The following is a 21,479-nucleotide window of genomic DNA, read 5'->3' on the forward strand; positions in this document are numbered from 1 at the left end:
TAGTATCCATGGCCAAGGAATCAGTACCCATATATTTGTAATATAAAGAAACCTAATTAAAGAGGTTGGACAGGGCTTCTTCCTGTATAGTTTAAAAAAGAGTTTTTTCTTTGTTCTTTCTTAAACAATTTGTTAAAACTTAAATGGTAACTCAGCATTTAGTTTCACTGCTCCCTAAGAAAAAAAAATCTGAAGTTGCTCATCCTATTACAGGAAACAGCACAGAGTTAAGGTTTTTCAGTCTTTTATTAGATTGTGTTTGTTTTCTTTAGACTTTGTTTAGCTTTTAGTGATACTACAATAAAGTATTTTAGCATATTGATGTTAAAGAAATTAATATGTTAATTTCAATGTTTAGGATCACTTTTAATCACCTTATTTAATTTTATGCTTTTTATTTTGTAATTATCACTATTGCCTTGTGCGCAGTTTTTTTTTTTTAATAGTTATAACTATGATACCCATTGTCATTATTTTATCATGTTTACTGTGCTTCATAACTTTCTTATCTGTCTGGGCAAGTATCTTTATCATTTCAGCAATGCACAAGAAAGGTTACCTAGCATAATAGCATTAAGCACTATCTTACTAACCACAACCCACTTTTGGCTGGGTGTTATTTTAGGGTGGTGACACTTTCATATCAAGTTTACTGTTCCTGGTAAAACTGTGCCTACATGTCTTAGTCCCATTATATTGATTAATTCAAACTATTTAACATTGCCCATTTTGTCCCTCCACTATACATACAGTACGTATGATCCTATTGTACTTATATTTTTAAATAGCATTGTCTACATGTAGAGCACAATGAATGTACTGACTGCATAGTCAGTTACATAGAAAGGGCTCACAATTCATTAATGCTCTTTATTATGTTGATGTTGAATTAAGAGGGATACTCTTCAAAATAATTAAGTAGATGTAGATATTGAACTAAAATGACGAAAACATAATTTACCCAAGCAAATTATAAATGCTGCCCAGCAACATTTTTGCAATTAGTGAAAACAATACAATTATTAGTATACTCAAACACATTACTAAATGAATTTTAAATTACCATTGGTAAAACAAATGTACAGTATATTATTTTAAACGATGTTTGCACACTAACTATGCATTGTTACAGATGCATAATGAATGGATGGTTGGATAAAGTTTTACTCAAAATGCAGAAAGTAATTAATTTCTGATGATTCAGAAAAATCTGTCAGTACCACAAAAGCTTTGCCATTATCTCATCTAAATTAGAGGGCAGCATTTATAATTGTGCCTGTTACTCTCTGAAAGTTTGAATTGTAGTTGCAAGAGAAGAGTGCAGATTAGCAGTATACAGGTGCTGGTCATAAAATTAGAATATCATGACAAAGTTGATTTATTTTAGTAATTACATTCAAAAAGTGAAACTTGCATATTAGATTCATTCATTACACACAGATTGATGTATTTCAAATGTTTATTTCTTTAATTTTGATGATTATAACTGACAACTAATGAAAGACCCAAATTCAGTATCTCGGAAAATTAGAATATTGTGAAAAGGTTCAATATTGAAGACACCTGGTGCCACACTCTAATCAGCTAATTAACTCAAAACACCTGCAAAAGCCTTTAAATGGTCTCTCAGTCTAGTTCTGTAGGCTACACAATCATGGGGAAGACTGCTGACTTGACAGTTGTCCAAAAGACGACCACTGACACCTTGCACAAGGAGGGCAAGACACAAAAGGTCATTGCTAAAGAGGCTGGCTGTTCACAGAGCTCTGTGTCCAAGCACATTAATAGAGAGGCGAAAGGAAGGACAAGGATGTGGTAGAAAAAAGTGTACAAGCAATAGGGATAACCGCACCCTGGAGAGGATTGTGAAACAAAACCCATTCAAAACTGTGGGGGAGATTCACAAAGAGTGGACTGCAGCTGGAATCAGTGCTTCAAGGACCACCACGCAGAGACGTATGCAAGACATGGGTTTCAGCTGTCGCATTCCTTGTGTCAAGCCACTCTTGAACAAGAGACAGCATCAGAAGCGTCTCGCCTGGTCTAAAGACAAAAAGGACTGTACTGCTGCTGAGTTATGTTCTCTGATGAAAGTAAATTTTGCATTTCCTTTGGAAATCAAGGTCCCAGAGTGTGGAGGAAGAGAGGAGAGACCAAGAATCCACGTTGCTTGAGGTCCAGTGTAAAGTTTCCACAGTCAGTGATGGTTTGGGGTGCCATGTCATCTGCTGGTGCTGGTCCATTGTGTTTTCTGAGGTCCAAGGTCAACGCAGCAGTCTACCAGGAAGTTTTAGTGCACTTCATGCTTCCTGCTGCTGATGAACTTTATGAAGATGTAGATTTCATTTTCCAACAGGACCTGGCACCTGCACACAGTGCCAAAGCTACCAGTACCTGGTTTAAGGACCATGGTGTCCCTGTTCTTGATTGGCCAGCAAATTCGCCTGACCTTAACCCCATAGAAAATCTATGGGGTATTGTGAAGAGGAAGATGCAATTCGCCAGACCCCACAATTCAGAAGAGCTGAAGGCCACTATCAGAGCAACTATCAGGCTCTCATAACACCTGAGCAGTGCCACAGACTGATTGACTCCATGCCACGCCGCATTGCTGCAGTAATTCAGGCCAAAGGAGCCCCAACTAAATATTGAGTGCTGTACATGCTCATACTTTTCATGTTCATACCTTTCAGTTGGCCAACATTTCTAAAAATCCTTTTTTTGCATTGGTCTTAATTGATATTCTAATTTTCCAAGATACCGAATTTGGGTCTCAAAACACTTCATCAAAATTAAAAGAAATAAACATTTGAAATACATCAGTCTGTGTGTAATGAATGAATCTAATATACAAGTTTCACTTTTTGAATGTAATTACTAAAATAAATCAACTTTGTCATGATATTCTAATTTTATGACCACCACCTGTAAATCTTTAGGAGGTCTGATTGTCTAGTTTCTTATTACTCTGTACACTGAAGATGTTGTATTGATGACAAAAAGTGAAACAGAATTGAGGGAGAAGATAGCAAGACAACTTTGAGGTAAATGCAGAACAGATAGACGTCATTGTTGGAGGCAAAGAGAGATGAGGCATGGAAGAGGTGAGTGCATGGTCATGGAATGTGTGCAGTAAAGTTATTTGGAGAAACTTAATTCAATATATGGGTATTCAGAAGGGAGTATTTAAAAGATATAGTGCTGTGATAGATACCCTGCAGCAGTGAGTATGACTTTTATTTGTAGAATGTTTGTGAGGGGGTGTAAAAAGCTGATGCAGTATTGTAAGTATAAATTTAGATATTGGCAATAGAATTGTTTTATATAAAGTAAGACTATGCTTCTTAAGTGATATATTGAGTACAGACAGAGGTGCAGGCACAGTGGTGGTGGTGGTGAGGTTTCAGAATCTGTTACCATTATGTCTTCTAAAGCTGTATTTCTGGTATTAAAGGGAAACGTTTAAGAAAGTTGTGTGAGGAGTAGTGTGCTCTTCGGGAGTGAGACATGTCCAATGGAATATGAAGAATACCTTGAATGAACAGAGTAAGAGGAAGATGAATGCTGAATTAAATGAAAGACTTGGTATGGAGAGAGAGGCATTCTGCTGAGGGGAAGTATAATGAAGTGGTTTACGCATGTATAGCAAAAGCTAAGGATGATATTTTGTTCATCAATTGGTGCAGGTGATGAGGGTGGCTGAAACAGTTGTGATTAGAGGTAGTGTTGAATGATATGAAATCATCTCAAAGGATGCTCAGGACCATAAAAATTGTAGGGGAAATATTTAGGGGCAACCAGCTAACCTGGGTAAAACAGGAAAATAGCTGTTAAACTGATGGTGATAGTGATGATGACAGTGGAGACAATGAGCTGATCCTTTGTGTCTGACTGTCTTTTTATAAGTAAGGAAAAATCTACGTGTGCCGTTTAAACCTCATTTTGGGGTCTGCTATAAGATAGCAAGGAGAAGAGGATCATTGTAATTTATTTTTCTACATAACGCTTTTTATTTTTTTAATACTTTATTGCATTTAAGTGTGTGTTTGTAAATATTTTTTTATTTAACTTTCCTTTAAAAAAACATTCAATATTCTAAAATAAATGAGTATTACAAATTGAATAAAGTACAGAAAAGGTAATGAAGGCAGACTAAATAAGTTAGGCAACAACACAAAACACAGTTTCTGGCTACCTCTCTATTCAAAAAGTCAGAATAGCAGGACTTGAAAAGGGAAATAATAATAATAAAAAAAACTGAAATCACCATATACTGCTCCTTTTTGTTATTTTTTTTATTTACTCTATTTTACTTCAAAAAAGCTGTTATCACTGATTATTGGTTGTTATTGCTAATTTTATTTGATTTTTTTTAAAACCAAGGCTATTCATTGATAAATAAATGTAGTGTAATCGGTTCATTTCAAACTTATTACCACATGTGGTGTACACAGTAAAATGAAATACATGCTTGACCATCACCAACTTGCAACCCAAATCTTGCTTTGTTGATTATGTCAAATATAGCGACACATTAGGTTATTGTAAGTTAAACAGCTGAATTTCCTTTCGAATAAGTTGCCATTTTGCATTGGTGAAATTCATTTAAAAAAAAGTGATTTGGACTTTTTAAAGTTTTTTTTTGGGGGGATGACAGAAAGAATGGAGAATTGCTTTCTAAGATTTTGGCAGCAATGCATAAATCCCTTTTGGACCCATACATTTCTCAGAACATGGTTCAGATTATAATAAACAGGGGAAAAGTGTCTAAACATAGTCCACAATGAAACAAAAAGACATACTGTAAAATAAGTCTGTAATCCACGGAGGCAATGAAATATTTATCCCAAGTGCGGGGGACACAGTAGCTACTACCTTTGATGACATCAGATTTTGCCAGTACTCCTATTTAATTAACTTTATGGGTGCTATTCAAATCGTCCGCCGCAGCTCACTCCTTCTGCTTAAGGAAATGATGGGAACTGTAGTCCCCACATTGGAATTGCCTTTCTTCCATGATCAGTTGCGTGAACTCCACTGGTCCAAAAGTGGCATTGATTAGTGATTCTTTTTGCAAAGCAAAATTCTAAATTTCCCTTCAGGCCCAATTTTGCTGGAACACTGGCACATCACTTAATACTGAAAATAGTTCAGGTGGCCCCCTGGGCTCACCAGTCTATACTTTATTTCACACTTTTGTTCCTTTTTCTTAGAATGTATGTTTTAGGGCATTAATCTACATTGTATTGTATGTACAATTACTTAATAATGATGCACCAATGATTGAACTGCACAAAAATGAAAAACTAATCGTATTTAAGAGGTAGAAGACCAATTGCTCCTTCATGGGACTACTGCCTATCAGCCCCTTAAAAGGGGGAATTCGTTCTTAAAACTTTATTATTTTGGCCTTGCATCATTTAGCTTTTTTAAAGCCTATAGAAATTTTCACATATTATGGAGTACTTAGTTTGAAAGTATGATTGTTGCAATCAAATGATGATTATTATCCTTAAAACTTTAACATCTTTTATTTGATTTTAAGGGCATTCTCTCAGGTATACACATTTGGACCCACATTTCGGGCTGAGAATTCTCAAAGCAGAAGACATCTTGCAGAGTTTTACATGGTGGAAGCAGAAATGTCCTTCACTGAGGGACTGGAAGATGTAATGAAGGTATGGCTTTCACAAACAGTCGCTTCTGGTTTCTAGTCTTTAGTAAAGTTTTATTTTGAAAATCAGTTTTTATCTTTTTATTATAATTGTTGTTTATATATACTCTGAATGTAATGCAGCATGTATGGAATGATTTTCATGAAATATCTTGAGCACAATTTGAATTTTACTCCCAAGAACTTCATGGAGGCTTTCCAGTGAACAGTAAACAAAATATTTTGCAATTCTTTACCCAATGCAACATGATTTGCAAATTACTGTATTATTAAAAAATTGATAGGCCTTTTAAATGTAATTTGTTTAAAAAATGCAAAGTATAAGGTTTACACACAAGCAGTATAAAGACATTAGCAATACATATTCTGTTTTGTACAGAACTTTCTTTTTATGTTCACATTTACATTTATTTGCTTAGCAAACACTTTTATCCAAATCGATTTAGAAAAGAGATCAACGTAATCGAGTAACATCAGTCTGTGGATTCTTTAGAAAAATGTGTTATGAAACAAGGGAACAAAATTGATTTCTGCAAGTAAAAAGTTCAAAACAAAATATAAACTAGATACAATTTCTTTATTTACAAAACCTAACAGCTATAACCTAGACAGAACTTCATCAAATAAGAGAGTCCTCAAAAGCTTTTTAAACATACTGAGGGAGTCAGAGTTTCGAATGGAGATGAGCAACTCATTCCACCAGCCAGGAGCTACACATGAAATGAGTCAGGATTAGATTTGATACCACACACAGGTGGCATCAACGGATGCCATTCATCAGCAGATCTGTGTGGTCAAGAATGAGCATAGGATCTAACAAGTGTCTCCTTATATACAGTATACTTGTAGACCCACTGACTAATCTGTAGGCAAGCATCAAGGATTCAAACTTAATATGTCCCACTATAGAAAGATAGTGTAATTATGTGAAGAGAGAAGTGACATGTGCCAGGTTGAACACCAGGCATGCTGTAGCTTGGTGACACATGTTGATTCTCGTGCCAGCAGAGAGTTTCAGTAGTCCAGCTGTGACAAAACCAGGGCATGGACCAGGAGTTGTGCTGCATGATGTGTTAGATATGGTCCGTTCTTGCAGATATTGTACAGGATGAATCTACAGGATTGTTCCCTAGTTAAGAAACTGTTTGCAATGAATACTTACACATTGTAGATCTGCATACCTGGAACTAAATATAAATATCTCTGTTATTAAAAACAAGATGATGCTGCCTTACTGGGATAAGCTTAAAAATCCTTTTTTTCCTATACGCTTTTCTAATATGCAAAAACAACATTGCTAGTAATATTTTATTGTTTTAGTGTAATCATATTACATCATCTGTAATTGCTTTGCAATATACATTTAGATAATAATTAAAACACTGAGACATAAAATCAGTAGAAACTGAAAGTGTTTTTTAAGTATTGTTTTTTAAAAATGAGAACTGTAAGGCCCATGAAATAATGTTAAATGAAACTAGACACTCTACTACATTAGCATTCTCTTAATTCTCCCTTTTTGTGGCATAAGATCTGTCTGTGGTTTAGTCAAAATATGTAAATTGTAAAAATGTGCTTAATGTTATAAAACCTTTGCTTTAATATTTTGCCATATGCATTCTAATTGAAGTACAAAAAAAAGACATTCCAGCTTTAACAGTTGTGCAGTAAGGAGCAACCAAGTACATCCTAGGCTGTGTCGTGCTCATATATAAACTCCTGGATCTGGGGCTTAGCTCTTCACTGTGCAACTGGGTATTGGACTTCCTCACTGGCAGACCTCAGCAAGTGCATATAGGTGGAAAAACCTCCTCCATCATCACCATCAACATTGGCACCCCACAGGGCAGCGTGCTGAGCCCCCTGCTTTACTCCCTCTACACTCATGATTGTGTAGCTAAGTACAGCTCTAACACCATCCTCAAGTTTGCTGACTATACCACTGTAATAGATCTGATCAGCGAGGACGATGAGACAGCCTACAGGGAGGAGGTCAGACTCCTGGCAGAATGGTGTCAGGACAACAACCTCCCCCTCAACGTTAGCAAAACTAAGGAGATGATTGTGGATTTCCACAAACAGGCAACAGAGCACAGCTCCATCTACATCCGAGGTGAGACTGTGGAGCAGGTCAGCAGCTTTAGGTTCCTTGGAGTCACCCTCACTGATGACCTTAAATGGTCAAGTCACACTGCAGCAGTAGTCAAGAAAGCCCAACAATGCCTCTACTTCTTCAGGAGACTGAGTAAAGCCCGGATGTCCCCCACAACCTTGTGCAGATTCTACAGGTGTACTGTGGAATCTATCCTGATAGGATGCATCACATCCTGGTACAGCAACTGCTCAGTTCAGGACCTCAGAGCTCTGCAGCGTGTGGTGAACATAGCACAGCAGATCACGGGCACACAGCTCCCTGCAATCCATGACATCCACACTACACGCTGTCTCAGGAAAGTGAACCGTATCAGGCGGGAACCCAGCCACTGTCACTTTTCACCCTCTTCCCATCTGGGAAGTGACTAAAGTCCATTCAGATGCGCACCTCCAGGTTCAGGAACAGTTTCTACCCAAATGCAATCAGTCTCATGAACAATCAGTAACCTTGTGTCACCTCCACTGCTACCTGCACATACACTTCTGCGGCCGTCTCTATTTATTCCTAGGATTCTGGTTTTATTTATTTACTTATTTATATTTATTTATTTATTGTGTGTGTGTTTTTTTTTGTCTGTGTTCACTGTCTGTAGGGGCACATGCAAGCAAGCATTTCATTGTACTTGTACTTGTACACATGACAATAAAGAATTGAAATACAGGTTTCTTGTTTAGTTTTGTACAGAAAAGGCTATGTGCAGGCCTAATTCAGAACAAATTCTCAAAAGTGTTCATGGAATTGATCTTTCAGAATTCTTTTCATTAACTAGTGAGTCATGTAGTGGAGGGCACCAGTGGAAGTTAAAGAGGAGTGTGTTTAAAAATGAAGCCCGGATACACTACTTCACATAAATAATCCTGAGAACCTTGAAGAAATAATATTGAGGAATGCTGTTGAAGCAGAAACCTTGATGAGGTTTTAAAATTCTGGATGGGATATTGGGACAATTTAGCAGTTACCTAACCAGAAAGGTGTGATGGACAAATTTGGGATTCCTTCTCATTTGTGAAAGTTATCTTCTTATTTAATTCTCATATATTACATATATTACACATATATACATATATTACAAGTCTATATTACATTTAAAAGACAGAAAGGCAACTACTTGAAGAATGCACAAAGGTATAGGTTTTTTGAACACACAGGAAGAAGAAAAACAGCTGTTGTTATTTTATTGCAGGAAATTGTATATATTCATTTAATGTGTTTTGGCAAAATTGTAGTGTAGAAATTTTGCTGATTAATAATAGCCACTTAGGAAGATGCCATAATATTGTGGTATTAATCTAATAATTTGTCAAGGCTCCTACTTTCTTTACCTTACCTTTCTCTGTTGTAGAAAATGGATCTTTGGCCTTTAGACTTGTATCAAGGTAACTGATAAAAATAATGATATGTTTATCAATATGATGAACATAAGAAGTATAGAAATGTCATAACTGCATACTGTATATATATATATATATATATATATATATATATATATATATATATATATATTTGTGATACCAGATCTTTATGGATGATGTCCAGTGTTGTTTGAAATTGTTGCTTTGTTGTTGCACTTGGTTCCAGTGCACCCTTTCTCTTTGCTGCATGATCCTTGTCAATGCAGTGCTGCTTCTTCCTCATGTTGCCTTCTACTGTCTTTTGCCACTTCATAGGAAAAAGGCATCACTAATTATGGCTAAACAGTTTAGATCCTGAAGTTCCCTTCTTGAAGTAGTGCCTACTCCTAAGCAGATAGGGCTCAGTACTTACTTTGGCAGGCAGGATCTTGGCTTTCAGGACCACAAATAGAAAGGTTTATTGGCTTCAGCTAAGTAATAGCCTCATAGCTTTTAGTTTGAGATCAGGATTTAGATGTTTTCAGTCATTTTGGAGAGTTCACAATGGAGAGTTCAGAGAGTTTCCAGTAAATATCCCAGAGAGAGAGTCTTCTTCCACCTGGAAAGGTGGGGTACATGTGGTTTTAAAGGATAGTTGAACTTTCTCCTGATTGGATTAAAGTCACTTCCAGTTACAAAATCAGTAACTTCTAATGGTGGGTTCTTCTTTTCATCTTAGTTATCACCCCATGAATTATAGGTTTTTGTCCTTCCTTGACTCAGTTTTGTGACTTCTAGCACAAGAAGCTTGCAGAGGGGCTTTTGGAGAGATTTTAGCGCAACTCTGATTTACACCTTAGTTATCAGATGAAGTCGATTCAGATCCTGACACAAGGTGGAGGTCAGTCATTTAGTTTGGAATGCAAGTGGGAGTTTTGTGCAGCTGGATGCTTATACCTCTGTTAAATCTGCTTTCTTAACAGGCCTGGTGTACCATAAAACCATAGCAGTATTCACAATGCACAGTTTGACGTACAGTAGTAAATTTCTCTAGATAGTTTGTTTCACGTCATGCTTTATACAGATTATGTCCCATCCAAGGTTAGTTCTTACATTACAGCCATGCTGCCAGGATGAGCAATTGTCCCCCTGATTTTGAAAGAGATTAAATGTGTTTGATAATGGATGAATGGCAATTTCACAAAATGTTGTCTGGTTTTAGGTTATGCAGTCTCTCTTCAAAACTGTTACTGATAGTGTCCTGTCCCAGTGTCCTGAGGATGTAGCACTTTTTCACAAACATGTTTCTCCTGGACACAAGGTGGGGAAAATACTTCATTGCTTTTTATTTATTTATTTTTTTTATGTAATGAGAGTAATATGAGTTAGTAATAATCTTGTTTTTGGTTTAATTTTAAAGGAGAAGTTAGACAGAATGCTACAGAATGACTTTAAAGTGTAAGTACTGACTTTAAACATCCTAAGCAAAATCTTTGTCAGTTACACAAATCTCAATTTTATGTTTTGCTTTTTTTGTAGAATTACTTATACAGAGGCAGTACATATTTTGAAATCCTGTTCTCATTCTTTTGCTTTCAAACCAGAGGTAAGTATGTTTTATGGATCTATTTACAGTTATTTATCACCAAAGAAAAGAACACCTTTGTTTGCTAACCATATATACGGTTTATACAGTACACCCCGAAAATTTGCGGGGGTTACGTTCCTAGAGCACCCGCGAATTGTGATACAATGCGAATTATGGATGTGGTTAAAAAAAAATGCCTATTTTTATAGTTTAAACCCTAATTATGCCCCCAAAACACTTTAATTTCATTTCAACCTCAGCTTAATACATTACCTAAAAAAAGCATGTAAAGGTAAACCTGTACACTGTACAGTACTGTACTGACATGTCGCCCGCAGTGCTAAAATTTAAAATACTGATGTTACCTCTGTATGTACTGTAATTCAAGCGTGTTTTCATTGCCAGAAGCCTTAGAAGGTGCAGGGCGTTTCAACAGCATCTTAGGGTTATAACCCTTAAACTGTCACACACTTGGGGTTTAATGCATCCCTGGACACGAAATACTTTATTGCTGTACTTTTTAAGTAAACATCACAATTCACAAAGAAAAAGTGAAATTTTAATGGAAAACTTTTTTTCATGGAAAGAGCATCACAATTACTGCAACATTGATCATTTTACACACTGCCAATGAACTGTAAAAACTATTTAAAAAACTACTGGAACAATATGTACAAGGTGCAACTGATGCCATTGATGAAATTCAGTAAATCACTGAGCCAACTACGCTCGCACTGGCTGCATGCAAGCACACAGAGGTAAACGCTGATGATTGCAGGCTAGTCTAGTGCAGCGGCTCAATCCCAGAGACAGTGAGGCTGCAGTGCTGCAGGGGGCGGCAGCAGTCATTAGCTTGCTGCTCAACGAATGTACGGCACTGACTGATCAGCTCCGGCGTCCTGGTAAATTGCACTGGGAACCGACAATAGCTCGTTGCAGCGTTCAATGAATATACGTCGCCGAATATACTTGGCTCCTACGTTCTGGCAAATGGCACTGGGAAACGACTATAGCCGGTTGTGGCGGTTTAAGGATTAAGAAGAGCAAAATGGAAAATATGAGAACACTCAGGTGGAGATGCGTCACAGGTCAGCAGTCAATCAGCAGCAAGGAGAAATGAATAACGCTGTAGCAGTCTGGTGCCGCTAAGATTCACACTGTCAAAATGACGGTGATTTATTTATTTGTGGTGGAGATTCCAGGGACTCATCCAGCCTTGACCCAACCCACACGCACTCACAAACAGAGACAAAAAAAAAGCAAACTAGTATCAAACAGCAAATAAAGAATGTAATGAAAACAACTATACCACCCCTGTTCCCTTTATGGCGATTATACATTAAATACATCAAAGCACCAACAAAACACACACAGTAAAGTCCGTTAAAAACGTCAACGGATGAAATGTAATGATGAAAATAGATAGTCCAGAGATCCGCACGTTGAATGGGAATGTAAAGATAGTCCTACTGGTAGTTCCTGAAATGGTGAAGACAGGTGGACGGGTTTAGAAGCGCTTCTTTCTTTGCAGGATAGCAATGAATCTACTTACATAAGGCCGGAGTTATACTTCACACGACGCATGCTGCAGCGGATGCTCCTGCTACGCAAGTGTTGTAGTGTTTATACTTGCGCGTGTACTTTACATAAATCTGGAGGAATCCACCAGGTGGCAGTGCGAGATATTATCGCGGTGAGAACATGTTCGGCTTCTCTGTGTTGTGAATTGCCTAAAACACCTATTAAATTCTGATGACACCTTACCACAATATCTCTGAAAAGTATGTTTATTGATTAAATCCATAAATCCAGGGATGTATGTGTCCATTCCAGGAAGCATTGGGCACGAGTGAGAAACAGTCCTTTGACGGGGCCTCAGCTCATCACAAGGTGAATACAAGCACACACATACACTAGCATCATTTTAGCGGCACCAAATCCCCAAATCTGCATATCTTTGGAAGGAAACCGGAGCACAGTGTGGAATACAAGCAGGAAATACCAGCAACATAACTCCCTGCGAGACAGCAGTGCTATCGCTCCGCCACCGTGACACCCCCTGTGTGTAATTATTCCCCCATGTGTGTATTTATTAACAGTATTCATTATTTAAACGAAATTATATGTAAAATGTAACATACACATTTTAATGCATTTCATCATGAAAGTGATATCAAGTATAAATCTAAAGATTCTAAATGTGCAGAGAGTTGGAATATCATACATTTAATTTGTTCTGTTTGGCGATCTATTGCTGCTTTCCGCTGCTGTAGCAAAATGCCGAAATACAGATGCATTTGTGGTGCTTTTATATTCAAGCGTCGCATATTCCCGATCGTAATGACACGATACATTTTAAAAGTCTCACATACCATCTTTTGTGCCATCTATTTTTTATTGTTTTACTTTACCTGCTGTCAGGTCCAAGAAGCTCAGAGCGATTAAAACTGGGATGACGGTTTATGACCGTCTGCTTTAATGATAAAGTAAACTACGAGGTTAAAGTGGACATTTCGAGATTAAAGCCGAAATTTCCACTTTAATCACAAAATACACGTTTTCACCGTGTCCTTTATTTTTTTCTCAGTGGCTCAAATATAACACTATACATTATGTTGCTGTTGTTAAGTTGCAAAAATTAAGAAGTAAAAAAGACATATATAAATGACACGATACATTTTAAAAGTCTCACATAGCATCTTTTGTGCCATCTATTTTTTTTTTTTTTTTTGCAACTTCACATCAGCTACATGATGTATAGCGCTTTATTTGAGCCACTCTTTAAACAGCAAAGTGCGCACATCAATCCCCGAAGGATCTCCATAGAGGCTTGCTGTGACATGTAGATAGTAAACAGAGACTCTGACGTCACGTTCCGACTTTTAGCACACTGCGCCCGACTTTTGCTGGTACTGCAACTTGCGCACGGGTCGCGTTAATTTCTGAGGACCTGCTCAGAGGACGCGTGAAATGAATGCTGGGAACGCTTGGCAGCCATGATGCGGGCGCGTACGCGTTCTGAGCGTGAAGTATAAATGAGCCCTTACAGTCCTCATGTACACAGGCAGACAGCAGACAATCCAAACCCTAACCACGAAACGATCCTGGACCAAACGAATAAGCACAGGTAACCCAGCAGAAAGCAGGCAGAGAGACAGGAACTGTAAACACAAATTACAAAAACTTTTTTTTTCTTTTGGTCACAGGCCCCCTTTTTAAAAGCCGCCTTTGACCCCAACAGCCCCTGCACCCTCAGCAGAAGACCAATCAGAGCCACTGCTGGGAGTTAAAGTTTCAAATTCTAGTAGAGTACAACGCTCTCGGATTTGCTACTTTAACCATCCCAAGCCACGTTTTTCTCTACGGTTGCTTCCTTTTCTGTCTAAAGTGCAGTATTGCTACGAAAAAAAACATAAAAAACTGTGGAGGATATTTGCGGTTTCCACTAACAATTATTAGTTAAGTTCTAAGGAAAAATCCGCGAACGACTGAGGCCGCGAACCCTGAACTGCGTTTTTGCGGGGGTTTACTGTATACATAATATATGTATTTGTGTGTGTACATTTTTTTTTTGGGCATGTGTAGATTTTCCTAAATATATGCAGGCTTTACACATTACCTATTTTTTAGAGAGCACAAACAGACATATGTCACATAATGAAGTCTGTAACTTTAGATTCGCAAATTGTGAAATTGTTTTAAGTATTAAATGTACTGTATGCTGCTTTTGAAACCTTCTGGAAAATTACATCCATTCATTTTTTGAACTTGCCTTATCCAATTTATGGTTATGGAGAACCAGATTGACTTGGTACCAATTCTCAGTACAGAGGCTGAAGGGTGTTTTTATGTAACAGGAACCTCTATTCGTACAAATTTCTTGAGATATTCACACTTCTTCCAAATTAATTTATATTCGAAATAGGTGCAGCACTCACCAAGTGCAATCAAAAACCATATTTTTTTAAGTACCCCTCCAGAAGTCATCTGTGACAATATGTAAAGACTGAAGTTTCTTGGTCAAGCTTGGTAGCAATTAGCAGAAGATAATTACCAAAACTATGAGTGCCTTGCCTTTATAGTGCAAACTCACATATATTCCTATACTTGCTTACACCATTCCAATTTAGAGCCACAAATGAACCTAACCTACCCTACAAATTTTTAGAACGAAAATAGAGAACTATGCAACGGCAGATGGTGAAAGTACTATATTCTTACAGAGAGTAAGCAGTCTGGGTTTCCAAGCAAGATTTCAGGAGCTATAGGGTTGCTTTAGTACTGTTTAGATTCTGGCTATGAAAAACATCCAAGTTATCCATCTCTTTTTTCCTGGCTTGTAGTTAAGAGATCAGTAGTCAGTGGTGACCTTAGAGCCAATAGAAACTCACTGTTTGTGAAAATACAGAAAACGTAGCATCTTGAGATCACTAAGCCACCATAACTGCCATCAGATGCCATCTCCATGCTAACAGATTATTTGGGAGTCATGCCATATAAAAGCCTTTTCTGTCATTTACCTAAAAATATCAATGCCTGGAGTCTGCTAAACACTACTGGATCTTTGTTTGGAACCATGCTTTATGGTCAGATTAAACAAAAATTGAGCTTTTTGACTACAAACAGTCAAGGTGAGTTCGAGATAAAAAGAATGATTGCTAAACAGAAAAGAACTTAATCTCCACCGTCAACTATGGTGGATGTTCTGTGGTGTTGCAAGTATTTTTTTCCCTTGTAAAGGCTCCGAAAACCTTGTTTGGGTCCATGTTATCATGGACTTCATTATATATCAGATTTTAAATTTAAACCTGGATGCGTTTAACAAGAAACTGAAACTGGGTATGTCTCTTGTTTTTGCCCAGTTGCGTGCATTGTTGTGGCTGTCGATTGTCCTCCCTTCCATCTCTTGCCTCAATTTTTGTCAGAGTGTTCTAAGATTAATTTATCATATTCTTTCTCACTTGGCTGCAACTTTAGCTTGCTTTTCCTGACTTCACTCTAGATCCTGATTCCATTATTAAAAATACGTATAGCAGTATAGCTGACAGGATAGGCTATTGGTGCTCACAGCTCAATATGCTTTTTATTTCTGTGTAATTTAAAGTGACATTTTGGGCTATGCATTACACTTGTGAAAAACTAGTATTTTTTTTATTTTTTGTTGTAATGCTTTGTATGCTGAAGCATATTAAAATGCATTTATGTGAAGGGGACCTGGACACAGACAGACGGACATCGTTTGACCACCCAACACACGTTTATTATGTACAATATTTACAAAAAGTCAGTGCACAAACCCAGTGCCTCCAGCACCGACCCCCCAAAGTCCGGGCCTTTCACAATCCCTTTAATGCCGTCCTTCAGGCCGCCTCCAATCCTCTCTCTAGCTCCATCCTCTTCCACCCGACTTCCGCCCTCGAATGCAGGGAGGCGGCCCCTTTTATCACACCCCGGATGGGCTCCAGCTGCTTCCTGGCATTCCTCCGCGGACACGCCCCAGTGTGGCGGAAGTGCCAGCTGCGCACCCGCTAAGCCCTCCGGGTGTCTCCTGTCTTCTTCCCCCCAGCACTTCCTGGTGTGGCGGAAGTGCTGGGCTCCAGGTTTCTTCAGGCACCAGGGCGCCGCCTGGCAGTGGCCTTGGCCCCCTACAGGTTTGGGCTTCCAAGCCCCTAACCCTAGGCCACCAACAAAACCAAGGCAGTTGCCCCCTCGTGGTCGGGAGGAGGCACCAGCTCTCCTCCGGTTCCCTCTCGGGCATCACGGCAGAGCTCCACCCCCAGCCGCCTGTGACAATTTATTGAAATAAATTTCTTATTGAAATATTTTAGTCTATTTTTCTCTCTGAATCATTTAAGGCAATGCTGTATTACAACTGAATTAAACAGAGTCTAATATTACCTTTAAAGTTTTGTTACGGTTGCTTTATCTTCAGTCTTATTAATTGAATGATGTACTACAGTTGGCAGTTCATTGAAGTTAATGTTTTATACTTCATTTCAAGTGGCTACAATAAAAAGAAATGGAATCTGAGTGTTGGGGATTTTTTGCTTATAGTATCTATACTGTAGTATACACTATCTACACTTCAGTTGTATGAACGATAGTTTTAAATATGCAGTTGTCAGTTGTATATTTGTATTCAGCTAATTTATTGTTGCTTGCTTTAATCTTGATTGTTTACTTTTAGTGGGGAAGTGATCTTCAGAGTGAACATGAAAAGTATCTAGTTCAGCATTGTGGAAATGTTCCACTGTTTGTTACCAACTACCCTTATAACCTGAAGCCGTTCTATGCCAGAGATAATGAAGACCACCCTAATCATACCGTAAGTGTTTTGCTTGCTTAAGAAAAGGTTTAATCAATTTAATTCGATACCTTGTGATGTTTGTTTCAAGAAGAGGAAAAACAGACCTTTCTTAGTGTCATTTGTACATTTCATTTATGTTCATGGAGTCTACAACATTTACTTGTCTTATCTATAACTTTCATACCTGGTTAAGCGAATTAGTACCTTCAAATATTAATCTCATTTGTTGAATTTAATTATTTATTTGGAACATGTAAAATGAAAAAAATTCTTAGCAATACAGATGTCTCAAAATAAAATGTTTCTGGTATAAAATTAATTATTTTACTTCTTCAAATCTTCTTAATATAGTTTTACTAGCAGAGACCAGAAAACGAAGAGATTCGTTTTAAAATAAAAAAAAGACAAGTTAAATACTAAGTTAACAGAACTCAGCAACCTTAAATTGCGTTTTAAATTTTAAAACAAATGGGATTGTGCTATATGACTCTAGAAGACCAGGTGGCATTTTGTTTTGCACATGTTGTAAAACAACATTTGAATTAGGGTATCCACTCCTGTGAATCAAGGAAGGGTTTCAAAGTTGAATCTGTTGTCTGTGTTTTCTTTAGCCAAGACTATGTATTTAATTATTGACTAGGGGGCTTTGCCCACCCCCTCATCCCCCCCATTTCATGTCTCTGCCACTCGCATTGTGAAAGGGGGGGTTAAACGCACGTTAAGGAGATGTGGTCAGATCATCTGCTGGCTTGCTGCTGCTGCCGAGCTGCGTGTTCTGCTTGTCGCGCTGCATGTTGATCATTTAAAAACCTGTACAGCAGGTCTCACTGCCTTGTCTCATGGGACTTTTAAATGTTTTTTATAATGGATGTAATAAATTAAAAAATAGGTTTATTATTGTGAATATTCAGTTTTAAATATACATGTGTATTGTGCTTAAAATTATTTAAAATTCTTATTTGACTATTTTAATGATTTACTACTCAATCTTTTAATTATTCCTGACTTGTATGCATACAATATGTAAGAATGAATATATGTATTTATTTATTAAGTCTGTGACTATTCAACACTGCAAGAGAATTCCTCCTAATAATATGACCATACTGGAAAATATAATGGCTATAGTGTATCTAGATCTAAGTAAAGTTTATTTTCCTGAAATTTATAAATGAGGCAGAAGGCATAGAAGAGGTGAATGCCTAGCCTGTGCAACATGTATGGTAAAAGTGTTACAAGAAACTCAGCCTAGTTTTTTGGAAATGGGTCCATAAAAGATATAGTTGTTTGAAGGGTAGTCTGCAGTTGGCAAGTGACACTTTTGTTTGTGGAAAGTGTGTGAAAGGTGTGCATAAATTGATGCAGTAATTGTACATTTAGATATGGGGAATGGAGTTGTTTTGGTGTAAGTATTTAAGTTCTGCTACTACTGTACAGTAGGTAACCTGTTGAGTGCAAATGAAGTTGCAGACAGAGCAGTGCATGGAAGTCATTTCAGGAGCTATCCCAATTCTGACTTCTAAAGGAGTCTCTGTGACATTAAAGAATAAAGTTTATGAAAGTTGACTGTGGAGTAGTATGATGTATGAAAGTGAAACATGGCCAGTAAAATTGGAATTTGAAGCATGACCGGAAAGAACAGAGATGCCAATTACCAGATGGATGCATGGAGTGTCACAGAGTGAAAGGAAAACAAATGGTGAGTTAAGAGAAAGATTTGATCACTAAACCTGTGATCATTATGTAAATATACTGTGATCTCTCTACTCATTGTTTCAAAAGTACACATCTGTAAAGCTGTCATTATTTTTCCATATTTTATACAGTACTTACCGTAGATCCCGTTATATAAACCGAGAATTTCGTCCTAGATTTTTGGCTTGGAGTTTGGGGGTCAGTTTATACAACGAGTATCGTTTCAGATTCAAGATTTCCAGCGCAATGGCGGTTTTTCCGATGACGAAACCACAGAGCCATCTTTCAGATGAAGAAGTAACTTTGTATGCCGGTACTTTAAATTAAATAAAGAATTTATTCAAAAAAGTGTTTGAGTTGATTTTATTAATAAAATTTATAATAAATTATCGGGAAGTTTAAAATAAAAATTGTTGTTTTGATTTACGACCAACATCTTGCTATTACGACCCGGATGCGGTCACGTGTATCCGCTTGCACGATTGTAAACAAACAACTGAGAGCGTTAGTAGCGTCAGTCGGAGCCCAGATACATGTGCTTGTGGATGTAATTTCAGTCATTGCAGTGATTTACCTATATATATATATAATTCATTAAGACCATGCAAGCAAGACACATAATTGCTAAGGAAGGAAGAGAAGGTAAAGAAAGCGATCACAATCGAAACGAAGATGGAAATTGTGTGGAAATATGAGAGTGCTGTTCATGTGACCGATCTTGCTAATATGTACAGCATGTCGAAATCCACCATCTCGACAATTTTACAGAGAAAAGATTTGCATAAGGAGGCTCCTTCTAAACAATAACCACCTTCCGTTTCATTCTCCTCCTCCTCCCTTCCTGCAGCCCAAAGATGTCAAATTAAATGGTGAGTACAGTATGAAATTGTTGTTTCTAGAATAGAATGCCTTTTATTGTCCCTATACACATCTACAATGAGATTAAAAGCAGCTCCTTCAGTGCAGAAAAAAAGTTCTTTATAGGGCTTGTATGGTTGTTTTTTTAGCCTTAGCATAACGGCGGATCTGCGGTCCCACTTCTGCTTTCTTTCCCTCCTCCGTCTGTGTCGTCTCCTAGACCCGACAACAATCCACAGAGAGCCCGCTATGTTGTCTGGGATGTTGTGCGTGTGATGAAAAACACTCGAAACAGATGTCTGGCTCTGGACACCGATGTCTATAAGGTTCTGACGGGTGTAGCGGATGTTCGCCGAACCAATCGTGCACAAACAAGGAAAAAAAAAAGTACAAAAACAACAAAAAAGTGCACTGAAAAGGAGAGCCCTGAGCCTCTGCGACCATGTGCGCCGCCATGCTCCTAGCTTGAAGTAGGCTAGGCACTTTTTGGTTAGCACATTAAAAAAATTATTGGTGTTTTGGTAAATTATGCACATTATACAACCCTTTTTTATTATGAAAAGGTTAAGTAAGTGTTGCAGTGGGAGGTTCGGAACGCATTATGGGTTAGCCTTCGCGAACGAATTAAGTTCGTAAGTCAAGGGTCCACAGTATTGTGTATTTAAGTTGATCAAATTTATAACGAGTCTCCGGAAATCCACCCGCCGATGTACTGTATTTGCGTATATAGTTTCAACACAAAGGTTTCATTTTACCAAACTTCTCCGCAATCACTTCCTGGTTTCCATAAAAAATGCTGGCAGTCTCCAGTTCTCGCTGATAAACATGATAAATATACCTGAAGAGACACTTTTAAGGAAATTTAGAAAATTTTGCTTGGAGAAGGGGGTCGGCTTAAATACCGGTCATCGGCAAATACATGTAATTTAGTAGGTAGAGAAGGTGGTCGGCTAATATACTGAGTCGGCTTATATGCCGGGATCTACGGTATGTTTTTAGTGTTAATGGTAAATTGTTTTTGGAAAAACCCTGAGATAGTTTAGAAGTACTTTGTTTTATTTCAGATTTTAACATAATAAAGACAATAATTGTAAATATTTTGTTCTATTCACATTTTTAAATTTTTTCTCCCTTCATTGTTTTGAGGGTGTTTGTTTGCAAAGACTTCAGACCTATCTTTGCCTACCTGACTAGGTTGTTGTTACTTTTTTCCATTTTATTTGCAATATTTTCAAGAAACACTTTTAATATGGTTTATTTTCACCAACAGATTATTTTCATATTAGAACTGATAGGAGTCCTCTTCTTCTCAGAATATAGTTTCATTGTTCTCCTTCCACAGTCACTTGTCAATTAATTTTTGCCCTAACATTAAGATATCTATACTAATAAAAGGCAAAGCCCTCACTCACTCACTCACTCACTGACTCACTCACTCACTCACTGACTCATCACTAATTCTCCAACTTCCCGTGTGGGTGGAAGGCTGAAATTTGGCAGGTTGATTCCTTACAGCTTCCTTACAAAAGTTGGGCAGGTTTTATATCGAAATTCTACGCGTAATGGTCATAACTGGAAGCAGTTTTTCTACATTTACTGTAATGGAGATGAGCTTCAACGCCGTGGGGGCGGAGTTTCGTGTGACATCATCACGCCTCCCACGTAATCACGCAGTACATAGAAAACCAGGAAGACCTCAAAAGCGCTCAAGAAAGCATGCATTATATAATTGAGAAGGCAGCGAAACAATAAGAAGCGAGTTCTGCTACTTCGGAAACAAAGCACGATGTAAACCTACACTTTAAATTAAGTTCATAGACAGGCTGCCGCTGGCGTTGTAATTTAGTGCCTGCCCATAGAAGGCCGTCCGT

General features: G+C 37.7%; 1 protein-coding gene across 1 annotated transcript in view; it reads left to right on the top strand.

Moving 5' to 3' along the window:
- The window catches only part of nars2 (asparaginyl-tRNA synthetase 2, mitochondrial), a 105,334-nt gene that overhangs the window by 56,094 nt on the left and 27,761 nt on the right, over window positions 1–21,479 (top strand). Inside the window, exons 7-11 of the mRNA XM_039744321.1 lie at window positions 5,546–5,678; window positions 10,383–10,481; window positions 10,581–10,618; window positions 10,700–10,766; window positions 16,936–17,073. Coding sequence (XP_039600255.1) covers window positions 5,546–5,678; window positions 10,383–10,481; window positions 10,581–10,618; window positions 10,700–10,766; window positions 16,936–17,073 — 475 coding nt within the window. The remainder of the gene's footprint in view (window positions 1–5,545; window positions 5,679–10,382; window positions 10,482–10,580; window positions 10,619–10,699; window positions 10,767–16,935; window positions 17,074–21,479) is intronic.

This window comes from Polypterus senegalus, chromosome 2, assembly GCF_016835505.1.
Source record: "Polypterus senegalus isolate Bchr_013 chromosome 2, ASM1683550v1, whole genome shotgun sequence".
NCBI lineage: Eukaryota > Metazoa > Chordata > Cladistia > Polypteriformes > Polypteridae > Polypterus > Polypterus senegalus.